Source organism: Melopsittacus undulatus, chromosome 6 (assembly GCF_012275295.1).
Source record: "Melopsittacus undulatus isolate bMelUnd1 chromosome 6, bMelUnd1.mat.Z, whole genome shotgun sequence".
Lineage (NCBI taxonomy): Eukaryota > Metazoa > Chordata > Aves > Psittaciformes > Psittaculidae > Melopsittacus > Melopsittacus undulatus.
This window is the reverse complement of record NC_047532.1, coordinates 64,135,259-64,148,594: the sequence shown is the minus strand read 5'-3', so window position 1 is coordinate 64,148,594 and position 13,336 is coordinate 64,135,259. Positions and strand designations below refer to the sequence as shown.

Below are 13,336 nucleotides of genomic sequence, written 5' to 3'. Positions count from 1 at the left end.
GACTGGGTTCAGAGGCCCTGAAGGGAGAGCAGAAGGCAAAGGCTTTCCCAGGAGGAAACAGTTCATTTTCTAACAAGGGAAGGTGGCTGCAGGCAGCTCCTGGGTGTTTGCTTCTAACAGTGCAATGCCCACCTTGCTGGGACAGAGGGAAAGAGAAGTTTCAGAGAAGTAATGGAAGGACAGAAGCTGAGGTGGATGATTTCCCACTAGGGAGTGATGTGCCTGTAGGTAAGATGCTGACTGGGAACTTCTCCAGGCTTTCCAAAGGGTCTTTAATGTGTTGCCTTGTGGGAGACAGTAATGTATGTGCCTTTGAATGAGTCACCCTGGACACCCTCGTACTTCCTGACAACTTCAACAGTACAACCAGCATTTCTTTACTGTCCTCTTGTTCTGAGATGGTGTAGATTAGGCCTTAAGAACTGGCAGGCACAGCTGTTAATTGCTGGTCTGTCTCCATTCCCTGGCAGGCCTCAGTTGAAACCAGAAGGGTGGTTGCATCCACCTGCACCTGATGGGGAGCATCTTCTGGCCATGGGACAGGCAGCCGAGGTGTCTTCATGCTCTGGTTTCTCTTGCCCATGCAGCATCCAAGTTTTCCACTGCCTGAAGCACAAGGGCACGGGTGGGCGGACGCTGCTGGTGGATGGTTTCTATGCAGCAGAGCAAGTTCTCCAGTGCGCCCCAGACCAATTTGAGCTGCTCACCAAGGTCCCAGTGAAGCACGAGTATGTTGAGAATGTGGGAGACTGCCACAACCACATGATTGGAATTGGGCCAGTTCTCAATGTCTACCCCTGGAACAATGAGCTTTATCTCATTAGGTAACACCCATGTGAGGCCTCTTGCTAATGAGGATGAGAAGAGATTGTGTTAGACAAGGGAAGGTTTTCAGGAGGTATCCTAGACTGACACCTAATGGGAGGTGTCCCTGCCTGGGACAGGGGTTGGAACTGGATGAAATTTAAGGTCCTTTCCAAGCCAAACCAGCCTGTGGTTCTATGAAAAAGCAATCTATATCTGTGGGGCAGTGGTGAAGCAACAGGAGCAGTCCATGTTTCCTCCTGAGCTGTGCACTGCTGCTTTAGAGAAAGTGTCAGAACCACCCAGCCAAGGATGGGTGTCAGTGCTCAGCTCTGGCTTTTCACTCCTCACCCTCACTTCAGCTCCATGCCCTCATCTCCTTTCATTTGAGAGGCAGTAGGATTCAGCCCTTCTTTGAAAAAGCCTCTAGGAATCAGCCTGGCATACAAGGAGAGTGTGGACTGTGCCACTTCCAAAGGAAATTTGGGCTGTGTTCTGGAACTCCAGCCTGGCTGAGTGCAGGAGCCTGTCCAGCACTGCTTTGCACTCTTATTCTCACAGCCTGTGGCCTTGCCCTTTGCTGTAGCACATCCTTCTATAGGACACCAACAAGAACAGTTTTACACTTGATAGTAAACTCCTTGCTCCCATTGCTGGGTATTCTCCTGACAGTCCTGCACTTGCAGTGTAAACTCTCATGTCATCTCTCTGGCCTCCCTTAAATACTGCCTAATCCCCCAGGCTCTTGTGCTTCCCTGTGTGAATACCTGGCTGTGCTCATGGAGCCATGTGGGCAGTCCCTGACCTCTTCTTTGCTTGTAGATACAACAACTATGATCGTGCTGTCATCAACATGGTGCCGTACGACGCTGTGCATCGCTGGTACGCTGCTCACTGCACCCTCACCACTGAGCTCCGGAGACCAGAGAATGAGCTCTGGGTCAAACTGAAGCCAGGCAAGGTAGGGCTTGGAGCTGGGAGAGCCGCCTGGGTTTTGTGCAGGGAGGGAAGCATGGTCCTTTGGATGTGCTTGCTGCCACTAAGGTGACTGCTTCAGGCAAGCTCCACATACTGCAGCTTTCTACGCAGCTCTTGTAAGGTGGCCTGTATTACAGTACTGGCATCTGTTGCGGGGGGGATGTGTTCCTCCTGTTCTAAAAGAATATGAGCTTCCAGGTAAGGCAGAAATGCTTAGTTCAAGCCCTGCCTCAGGGTCAGGTTAGGCCCAGCTAGAGGAGAGGAGAAAGATGATCTCAGTCACTGCAGTGAGGATCCTCAGAAGCAGAGGGGCTGGGAGCACTTGGTGTTCAACCTTTAACTTCTTCCAAAAGAAACTTCCAGCGTGATGAAAATACAAAGGTGTAGGAAGCTGAATTTTCTTGTGCTCTTTGAACCCTCACGTTGCCAGTGAGTCACAGGAGACGTGGGCAGTGTCCCAGAAGCAGCCTTAGCACACTTTGGTATTGGAAGGAAAAAGCTCTGCCCTGTGCTTTGAAAGGCTGATGCTGTGTTCAGCATTGGAGGAGCTTGAAGAGTTGGAGCCACAGTTGTAGACCTGAAGGTGTTGCAGTGCATAGCTTCTTCATTCAGCCATGTCTGCTTGAAGGGGTTTTATTCCTCAGGGGCTAGATTCAGCCTGAGACCAGGGCCCCAGAAATGAAAGGATCCAGTGGGGAAATGGATGATTTTAGAATCCCCCTTCTGTTCCTGAGGATGCTGGGGGGAAGTGACACTCTAGAGGCAGGAGATGGCTCCCTTGTTGCTGATGAACTGTTGCCCAGCCTCTCCAGTAGAAAAGCAAAGAAACAGCCCAGAATGTGTCTCTGTGCTTTGCTAGCCCTGGTGTTTTAACTTCTGGTGAGCAGCAGAGCAGAACGGCTGCTTCAGGTGGAGCAGCTGTGCTAGATCACATGAAACATCTGGCTGTGGTCTTGTGCTGTGTGACAGTGATGAGCAGGGGTGGTCATGCCCACCCTGGCAAACCTGACAATGTTGCACATACCTCAAACACCTCCACCCTCTCTGAGCCATTCCCAGTGCCTGTTCAGGAGAGGGAGCAAGTGGAAGCCAAAAGAAGTTGCGGGAGCTCCGTGGGACCCTGTTCTGCCTTTGAGCACAGCCACCCCTTGCTGTCTGCACCCAGCCTGGTTGCTCCAGCCCCTCAGACTGCCTTGGCTCTGCCCAGGAAGGGCTAATCACTCCATGGGAAGTGTTCCTCCAACCTAGTGCCTTCAGGGTTTGGACTCTTTGCATTTATCCCTGCTATTCAGCCTACTGCCAGCTAGAATTCCAGGTTGTTGGGTTGTTTTCTTCAGCAGAGCAGAATGGAAATCTTTGGGGCTTTGTCTCACCCCAGGCTGGACTTCACCTCTTCTAGAGAAAAGGAAAATCTGGCCCTTGTTTGATGTGAACAAGACACTACTCAAATTGAGGGGTGTTGGCAAATTTCAGTGGCTTCTTAAACATACGACGTATCCCAAGAGCAGTGACTGATACAAGCCATGCTGCTGGAGAGGTGGCCTGCAAAGGGAGAACCCCCTCTTGGGAGGGTTGTTCTGAAGAGCTTTAGGTTAGAAGGAACAGGGGAAGTAGCAAGAGCAGCATGTTGGGATCGAGAGCTGTGTTAGATGAGGGATGTAGGTCTCGTGTTTCCTTGACTTCCAGTAATGCCATTTGTGTGTTCTTGTGCTTGAATTGAGGGCGAAGACTCAGCAGCCACAGGATTTGCTGTAAGATCTCCACCTGTGCCTGCTCCTTCACCTTTCCTGAAGAAGGGCTTTGTGTAAGGTTGTCATTTCACCAGCTGCTGGATGGGGCTGACCAGTTTGGGTGGTGTTTTCACCAGATCCTCCTGCGTATGGAGGCAGTGAACACGAAGGTGCCTTTTGCCTCCAGCTAGCTGGGGGATAAACTGGTCTGGCACATCAAAGGGATGCAGTGTAAAGAACAAAGGCAAATCCTGTTGTTAGTAGAAACACTGGAATGCTAGAAACATGGGAGTTTAAGAACCAAGAGGGGATTATTGTAGGAGTTGTGGCTTTGGAGGTGTCTGCTCTGGTATACTAGACCTTAAAGCAGGACTGGTCCCTTTCACCCCTGGCCCTCCTGTGCAAGCAGGATGCTCTTGTGTCCAGGGTACAAGTGCTACATTTGCTGCCTTCATTAATCTAAACACTGACTGTATAGATTCTAGTGCTGAGAGACTCCTGCAAGTGTGGCCTGAGCTGCCTGAGGTTGATTTTCACAGTATTTCCCACTGCTGCAGGTGCCAGGAGCTTCCCAGTGTTGGCTTGGCAGGGAGCTGTGGATCAGAGGGGAGGGGTTGAGGAAGGGAAACATGAGCCATGGTGGCAGGTAACAGCAGCCTGAAGTGAGCTGGTTCTGCCAGGTTCATCTCTCCAGGATGGGTTCCCACCCCTGTGAACAGCAGCCTCGGGCACAGGCAGGAATTGAGTATTCCTCTAGGCTGAGGTAGTGAATTCCCTGAGCAGCCTGCAGCATCCAGTCTGTTACTTTCTTTGCCAGGTTCTCCTTGAGTTCCAGTTACACCAGCACAATGTAGCTGGTGAGTTTTACACATCTTCGTTGATGGTGTGGAAGTAGCAAACCTGTGTTCCATACACAGTCCCACCCTGGTGCTCTGGGGGTGGCTTTCACCTGTGCTGCTCGGTGAATCCCTGGCTGGGAGTGTGGTGGTGACAGCAAACCATCTCTGTGTTCTGAGCCAAAGGATCCGTATTTGAAAGCCTGGTGTAGTGGGGTCTTCTCACAAATTATTTGTGGGTACCGAGGGTTCCTGAACTCTTTTTGCCTCCCTGTGCCTCCACGATGTGAGGGGAATACTGTGGACATCAGCTTTACCTGCCGCTGCCCTGAGCTGGAGCGGGCAGCTCTGGGGCTGACACAAGTATGTTGGTGACAGGTCATAATGACATAGGTGCCTTCCTGCCAGGGAACGTGGTGGCTCTCACTACTCACCCTGCTGTTGCCAAGGGCTGCGCACTTCAGACGTCAGCCTCCTCTTAAGAGCCAAACCCAGGCCAGCACACTCCTCGGGGGGCCTGTGTAACCTCTCTGGGGGAATTGCTTATGGTGAATGTAGAAGAACACATTTCCTCAACGGTGTTACTCTAATGTAGCCACTCCAGCACTAAACCATGGAGTGGAAAGGGCTTTGTTTAAATCCTGAGTTTCATCTTCCCCTGCTTCCCACGAGGGCTAAATTCTTCCTGTGCAGCTTCATCTGGAGGACCAGGGCTTTTTGGCAGTCAGTGCCTGGTGAGCCGGACACTTGCCGTGCGTGTCAGGGAACAGGCTCTCTCTGCTCTAATGCCACTGGATCAGGTTTCGTAATCTAGTTCTTTCAGCCAATAAATGATGAACTGCTTCCTTCTGTTTCCCCTTCCCTGGTGATCCCATGGATGTGTGGCTTAGCTTTTCCAAAGCTAAGCGCCAAGTCTCTAGATAAATTATTTATAAAGTGATCATCTTAACAAAATACACATTTCAAGCAATCAGGAGCTTGAAACTTAAGTCTGTATTCCCCATCAACGTGGAATAAACGTGAGGAGCAGTAACCGAGGCAGCTCGGTTGCATTCTCATCGGTCGTTCTTGCATCGGCCACAAGGTGGCAGAAGAGGTAAGAAATTGCCCACCCGACGTGGGTTTGGGATTAGCGGTGCCCCTTTGAATCCCAGCCTGATTTGGGACGAGGGGACCTTAAAGCCCATCCAGTTCAGACCCAGCACTGGTGTTTTGTCTCCTCCGGGTGCCCTTGGGACCAGACTCCTCCCTCTTGGCTGTGCAGCACAGCCCCTCATTCAGCTCTCAGTGCTCCCAGAGTGCTCAATGTGGTAAAACCAGAGCCCCCCCCATTTACCTGCTGGTCACACCAGGAACCCCATTTGCCCCCAGTACACCTCAGAGCTTCCTGTTCCCCCACAGTGTGCCCCAGAGCCCCCAGCTCACCTGCGGGTCACAGGGCTGCACTGGTGCATCCCCCACCTCAGTCCTCCCTGTTAGCTCTTGGGTCCCACTGAAGGCTTTCCGTGGGGAAGAGAAGCACAGGGACTGTGCACAGAAGGAATGGGAGGTGAGGGGTTTGGGAAGGGGTGTCTTTGTGAGCAGTGAGAACTGACTGGGCTCTCTGATGGAGTGGGGTTTTTTTGAGGAGGAAGTCAGCAGGAGCCTGCTGCCAGTCCCATTTGTGTGATCCTCATAGGAAAAGGTACCATTGGTTGCCGTCTGTTTCCAGGGTAAAAGGAAAAGGAAGGAACTTCACTCTTTCCAGTCTGTCCTTCCCCAAAACTGGGTGTTTTTTGAGACCTTCAGCTTTCCCTGAGCAGGGAAAATCCTATGGAGCCATGGAGGCGGCCAGGGGTTGTTCTGCCCACCCTGAGTGGCAAGTCTGCTTCCAGAGAGAGGAAGATGCCTGGTGCTGGCTCCCAGCTCCTTCCAGGGCGCTGCAGAGGTTTGTGACCAGCAGATTCCACCCTTGTGACCGTGCCCTGGGCCAGGAGATGTGGGCACTTCCCATGGGGATGGCCGCTTGCTCCATCCCACTCCTCCCCAGTAAGTCCAGGAGGGTCTGAGCACAGGGCTGGGGACCAAAGAGTGCTGAGAAGAGGGTGTTCAAAGAGGTCTCTCTGCAGCACCCATGCCCTGACGTTTGGGGGCTATTCCTGGGCATGTGAAAGGAGGCATTTCCTGCTGGGAAGAGTTCTCTTGTGCTGTGCTTTCGTGAAAGCAAGCACTTCACTGGCTGTTTGCCTTTAGGTATTAGAGAAGTGGGTGGTTTCCCTGAGCTGGAGGAAAGACAGATTGATTTTGGCCATGCAAAGCTCTTCCCTGCTGCTGCTCACAGACAATGTCACCTTCAGGTGCAAACCCAGACAGGACACATCACCCAGCCAAATGCAGGTGATGTGAGTGGAGGCAGCAGTAATTGGGCTGACAGCAATGGCCCTGGCCATGCTCACAGGCAGGAAGGAAGGGGTGAGAGCTGGGACGTGTTGTGTTCACCTGTAGGTGATGAGCTCTGCTATGAAGGTTGGTGGTTCGTGGTGTCATGGGCATTGCTTATAGAGTTGCATTTTACCATTTATGCACTCTTAATCCCTGTTTGTTACTCTTGGTGCTTTGCAAATCCTTATCACAGTTCTCTTAGGGCTTCTGAAGCCCTGCTGGAGCTGGAGGAATGCTTAAATCCTTCATCTTCCACTTCCCAGTGAGCCTTGTCCTGTCTTTGCTGCAGGTGCACAAGGTCCCCATCTCAGAGCTGGGGGGAGGCTTCCCCTGCTGCTGATGGGTGATGCTGCTTTAGTGGTGTTGAGCCCTGGTGCTCTCACCTCCTGCCCCGGCATCAGTCGAGGCTCTAAGATCATAGAAGGGTCACAGACACTCCCCCTCTTCCCCAGGTCCCACCACCAGCAGTTGTAGCAGCCTGTGAGCTGAGGCAGGAAGAAAAGCTGGGCCCACAATGAACCCCTGTGCTGCACCGGGGCCCGAGGAAGAGTTGCCAGCTTCCTCCCTGGCTGAGCTGACAGCCCTGGCACCGAGCAGAGGCATGGTGACCATCAGCCTGAGCTTCAGCTCCTCTGCCCTGACGCAGAGATGCTGTTGTCCAGCTGGTGCTGATGGAGCCTCGGCTCCATCCTGCTGCTACTTGGTGAGTCTGGGCTGGGCCGGGGATCCCATGGGATGGGTTGTGGTGCTGGGAGCAGCCCAGCGGAGGGGTGACACTGATGGGGCTCTTTGGCTGGGTGACAGTGACAGCTCAATGGGGACCCCAAGACTGCCATTCCCATGACATGCACCCTTGGGGACCTGCCCTGGCTTCAGTCCCAGCAGGGTCATGGTGGCAGTGGCTGCTCCATCCACTGGTAGATGAAGAGCAGGAACAGGGTTTGCTTTTGCCTTCGCACTTCCTGTTGGAGCACAAGGACTGAGAGCTCCTTGACATGTAGGTGGCCGGAGGGGCAAACCTGGCTGTGAAATGGTGCGGTGCAGTGCAGTGCAGTGCTAGGGGTCAGATAACACTGAGAATGTTAAGTGATCAGAGTTCGTCTCTCAGCCCTCTCTGAGGCATTGCCATGGTTCACAGCCAGCTCCCTGCAAGCCCTGGAGAGGCAGACCCCTTTGCTGCCAGAGCTTGGATCTCCTATAAAGCATCGAACCACAGGGTGGTTTGTGATGGAAGGGACGTTAAAGCTCCTCCAGTTCCAACTCCTGCCACAGACATGGACGCCTTCCAGTAGAGCAGCTTGCTCCAGGCCCCCTGTGTCCAACCTGGCCTTGAACGCTGCCAGGGATGGGGCAGCCACAGCTTCTCTGGGCACCCTGTGCCAGCACCTCAGCACCCTCACAGGGAAGAGCTTCTGCCTAAGAGCTCATCTCAGTCTCCCCTCTGGCAGGTTCAAGCCATTCACCTTGTCCTGTCCTTCCAGGACCTTGTCCAAAGCCCCTCTCCAGATTTCTTGCAGCATAATACAAGAAATTTCTTGCAAACCTCATGCAGCAGAAGCACATCAGAATGCAACGCTGGTACATTGATTTTCCGGAGAACTTTTAGCTCGAAGATGCTGCCGTGTATCTAGGCTGTAAAAGTGCAATTTCATGCACTCTGAAATGCCCCCTCTAAGTGTGGCCATGACTGTTCTGCTGCAGTTCCCTTAAACCTCCAGCTGGGGAGAGGCCCCTGGGGGGTTTCCACTTCAAAACAAGCCAACAAGCTGTTTCCATCAGGGATGTCTTCAGACCCTTCACCCCTGAGGGTGCCCGTTTCAGGTAAAAAGTAATTTCTTCCCGGGGGAAGATTTCACTTGAACTTAGAAAAGTAGTTACAGAAATCCCCATCTTAAAGACAAAATCCATGTCAGCCCCTGGTGAAAGTGCCATAGAGCCTCCCTGGTGTCCCAGTGCTGGCAGGCAGGAAAGTGCAGACCCGCAGTGTGGCTGCCAAAGTATAAAACTCTCTCTTTTCCCAGGTGCAGCTCAACAGCAGAAGGGGAGAGTCGATGACAAGCAGCAGGTACAGGGGGAAATGTGGCAGCTCGTGGGCATAGGCAGCTGGGAGATGCCCACTGCTGGCTTGTGGAAGATGCACTAAGCTCCAAGAACTGGGTGCTGGGTATAAAAGCAGGAAGTTGATCCATTGTTGTAAGGGAAGGCCTTTCTGGCCTTTCTGAGCTGCACACACACTTCCCCTCACCTCCCTCCTAGTCAGAGCCAAAGGCAGTCTGACCCTCCAGGGCTGTGAAGCCCTGGGACAGGTTGGGGCAGCAGCAGCAGCAAGGAGACTACAGAGAAGTGTGCAGATAGTCACAGAATCCCAGCCTGGTTTGTGTTGGAAGGGACCTTCAAGCTCCTCCAGTTCCAGCCCCTGCTACAGGCAGGGGCACCTTCCACTAGAGCAAGTTGCTCCAAGCCCTTGTGTCCAACCTGGCCTTGAACACAGCCAGGGATGGAGCAGCCACAGCTTCTCTGGGCACCCTGTGCCAGCACCTCAGCACCCTCACAGGGAAGAGCTTCTGCCTAAAGAGCTCATCCCTCCCTGCTTCCCGGTCTCATGAATTTGTGTGAAGCACTCCCTTAGGACTGGGTGTACCTGAAGGGCTGAGCCAGTTTTTCATCCATGGGGTGCCAGAACCAATGTTCCCTCACCACTGTGGTGGGTAAAGCCGTCTGGGCTTTACGCAGCTGCTGCCTCTGCCAGCTCTTTGTTGCATGCAGATGATCAGCAGCTCTGGACCCCTCCTGATCCCGATACAATCTCTGGAGAAGCCCCACCTTTGGTGTTTTCTTTGTACTTCTCTAGGCCTTGCATGTGGAGGAGTCTCAGTGGAAAGCACAGAGGTGGAGGATGTGGTGAGCATTTGCTTCCAAATTGGAGGCAGCGTTGACCAGCCACAGCTGAGGATGACACCAGAGGTCATGTATGCACCCATCAAGGCATCCTGATCCACCAGAACCAGGTACTGGACCTCCCACCTCCTGCTGTGACTGTGGGAGCTGCCTCAAGGAGGAGCCTTGCAGAACATCAATGTGCCTCCAAGCAGAGAGGATGTCTTTGTCGCTGATGCTGCACCCCCAGGGCTCCCCCTCCAGCAGCTACACATGCTGAGCCTTGGCTAGAAAAGATTTGGAGCAACAGGAATGCATTAGTTTGCCTGGAAATTCCCTCTTGAATTTGAAGGATGAGCTGGTTTCAGTTTCTCCTTGAGACTTCCTGGGAATACAGAATCACCTGAAGGAAAAGAAAGATGTTGAAGGCAAATCAGTGGGAGCCCCGAAGGAAAAGAAAGATGTTGAAGGCAAATGAATGGGAGCTTGCTGCCACAGACTCCCCTTAGTTACAGGGTAACAGAGAACATTACATGGATTTTAATCATGAGTCCTGGGTTCACTACCCCAAGTCTTGTCATTAAAAGAACATATGAAGATCCTTTGTCCTGAGAAGTTGTCCACATTTTTGTAAGGATGTGAGTAATTGCTGAGTAATGCAGTTTGTTTGAGTTCACAATCCCAGGACAACAGTTCCTCTGTTGTTCTGAAATGTCCCCATTGTAGCGCAAGGAGAAGGGTCTTCTGTGCAGTGGAGTTCCTGGCACATAATGCCACTTGCTCAGAAGGGTGGGATGCACATGTGGAAGGCAGCTGAGCCATGTAATTCCAGCTTAAAGGGCTGCATCTCCATCAGCAGCACCAGGATTTTCAGGCATCTTTTAAAATGCAGGGAGGGCACACAGAGAATTTTGTTTCCCTCTGACTTTCAGGGAAAGCCAGGCACTATGTACCCTGCGTGCTATGGAAGGGTGAGAGCCTTGGGCATCTCCTGACCACAGCTGCTCTTGGCATACCGTGATGGAGAGGGGTGATGGGCACAGGTTACTCCTGGGGAGATCCCAACTGGACACAAGAGGATCATGTTTCACCATGCAAACTATCAGCCATTGAATCACCTCCCCAGGGAAGTGGTGAAATTCCCAGGGGAACTGGACCCTGTCGAGGTCCTGCTGGACAGGGTGCTGGGCCAAGTCATGCTCCAGATAGCAGCATTGGTGGCATCATGCTCTCGGAATGCTGCACCTGGGGCTGTAGTTCAGCCTGGGGAGAAGCAGCTCTCGCGCAGCTGAGGCCGGGAAGTGCTCTCAGGGAGCCACAGGGCTGCAGCCGGGCTCTCACCTCACTGTGCACGGAGCAGGGAGGAGCCTGCAGGACTTAATCTGGATGGAAGAGAAGAGCCGAGGCTGGCCCCATGTGCTCCACAGTGCTCACTGGTCCCTCCTGCTTCCACCTTCTCCACTTCTCTGCCCCCCCCCCCCCCCCCCCCCCCCCCCCACCCCAGACTCCCACCACAGATGTCTCCTTCACCTACACTGTGTCCCCCACCTGTGTGTTTAACCCACACTGCAGTCATACCAGCTGCCTCTGCTCTGTCACTTCCTTCTCTGAGCAGCTCCTTGCAGAGCTTGCCCTGCCCTGGCCCTTCTTTGCTCTATGGAGCTATTAAAAGTCAGTGTGGCTTTTCTTGTGGCTGCCAATGGTTCAGTGTTGGTGGAGTTCAGGCCCTTTCTGGCTGCACTTCAGAGCAATCTCCCTCTCTGGATAAGTGTAGCTTTGTATGTGAGATGTAAGTGTCACCCTGGTTCTCTTCATGGCCTTGCTGCTTGATATTGTTTATTCCTCCACATTTTCATCCATCCCAGGTGGCTGAATATCATCTTTTGAAGCTAGTGCTGAATGGGGGGGGGGAGACCCAGTGACAAAGGACATGGTCAAGGCACTCAATGTCTTCACCTTGGATTTTGCCAGCCAGACTCGCCTTCAGAGAGCACCCACAGGATGGAGAGCTCCCTCAGTGGGACGGGATCAGGTCAGGATCAGCATAGGACATGCCAGTGGGCCCTGATTGGATGTGCCCCTTGGTGTTGAGGGAGCTGACAGCACCGTGAGAACACTCCTGGTAACCTCTGAAAGGAGGTGGGAGACACTCAGGGGCTGCAGCAGCATGGGAAAGGGAAGAGAGAAGGGCTCATGCTCATCAGCTTCATGTCTGCTGATGGTCACCTGCTCCTTTCACCTCTCCCCAACCACAAGAAGCCACTGGCCCCAAGTGGCAGGTGAGCAAATGCTTTCTGGCAGCTGCTGTGAGCAGGCTGATGCTGGTTTATCTGTTGTTTGTGCTCTCCCGGCCCCTCAAAAGGTGCAACACAAGAGCCAGAAAAGCTTTTAATATACTTGTGAGAGGAGTGAACCACAAGCAGGAACCTGCCCTGGTCTGGCTTGTAGCTCTTCTGAGATTAAGAGAGAATGTGGTTTTAGAGTTTCCTTCCAGCAACCTGGAAGGATTAATGTGGCCAGAGTGGCCTGACTGATAGAAACTGCTCCTTGGAGCAGTCAAATTAAGAGGGGGACATGGGTGATGGCAACATGGTGGGTGGGCAGCCCTCATATACACCAGCTCATCCTGCCCACTAGCAAGTGAACTATGAGCCTGGAGAGCCAAAGCTTCATCCTTCAGTGTCTTTCTGAAGACACCTTTGAGTGAATGCTGACCCTGAACGTTGCTGTTGCACGGTGGTGCATCCGTTGCAGCTGCCAAGGTCTACCCAAGAAATGTGCTACTTCCAGGGAGAGGAGAGGGCTGTTCCTTTTCACATGTCCTGCTCATGTGCCCAAATTCCAGTTGCTTTTAACTCAGTTACTGCATGCAGAACATGACATGGTATGACCCTGCAAATACCTGGCACTGCACTGAGGAATCATGTGCATGGAAACAGAGAACCTGCTGGGCATGGGGAGAAGGGGAGTTTAAAATAGAAATGTGAGTGCCCAGCTGGCCCCAGCCAAAGGGAGAGGCAGGGTCTGAGTGGAGCAGCCTCCCCTGTAACACCAACCTCCCCAAGAAAAGTGTCACCCTCTTTGTACTGGGCCAACTGCAAGCTCCACTCACCTTAAAGGTGAAATCCAAGAAAAATCCAAGTATAAAACTTAACCATTGCTCTAATGACACATTAATCTCTTACACAGTTTGGGTCTGCTCTTAATGTCCCTCATCTGTGGTGATGGCCCCATCCTGAAGTGGGACAGCCCTCCACATGCTGGGCATATGGGATTTCTATTTTCAGTGCCCATGAATTCAAGCAGAATGAGGCCATGGTCACTTTTTTGCCGCTTCTCTTAAGCCTCTCATCTGTCTAGAAATAGGTAACGGGGTCAATGTCGCTGCAGACATCAGTTCCTTGGTTCTTCACCACAGCAGTGTCACAGCCTGATGCACTACAGCTGGGAGACAACCTTATTAAACTCTGCATGCTTCCAGAGATATTTTGTTCTTTATCTACCTTTAAATAGATGCTCAGTAGCCATTAAACAGCAGAAGCTGTCTCTACTCAGGAGCCTGCAAGGAAATGCTGGTGTGCTCTTTATGGGGGCTATAGCCCAAAGCTAAGACAACTCAATAGGAAGATCAAACTTCTGGGATCTCCTGCTCTGTCTTTGCTCTGTAGAGGGGGAAGGTAAATAAATAAA

At 52.5% G+C, this 13,336-nt stretch overlaps 1 protein-coding gene across 1 annotated transcript; it reads left to right on the top strand.

Annotated features, from left to right (window-relative positions):
• The first annotated feature begins 216 nt into the window (after positions 1-216).
• On the top strand, positions 217-1,918 carry LOC117436261 (trimethyllysine dioxygenase, mitochondrial-like). Its single transcript, XM_034063802.1, has 3 exons — positions 217-224; positions 588-824; positions 1,627-1,918. The coding sequence occupies exons 1-3, from the start codon at positions 217-219 to the stop codon at positions 1,850-1,852; spliced, it is 471 nt and encodes a 156-aa protein (XP_033919693.1). The 3' UTR covers positions 1,853-1,918.
• Positions 1,919-13,336: the final 11,418 nt, after the last annotated feature.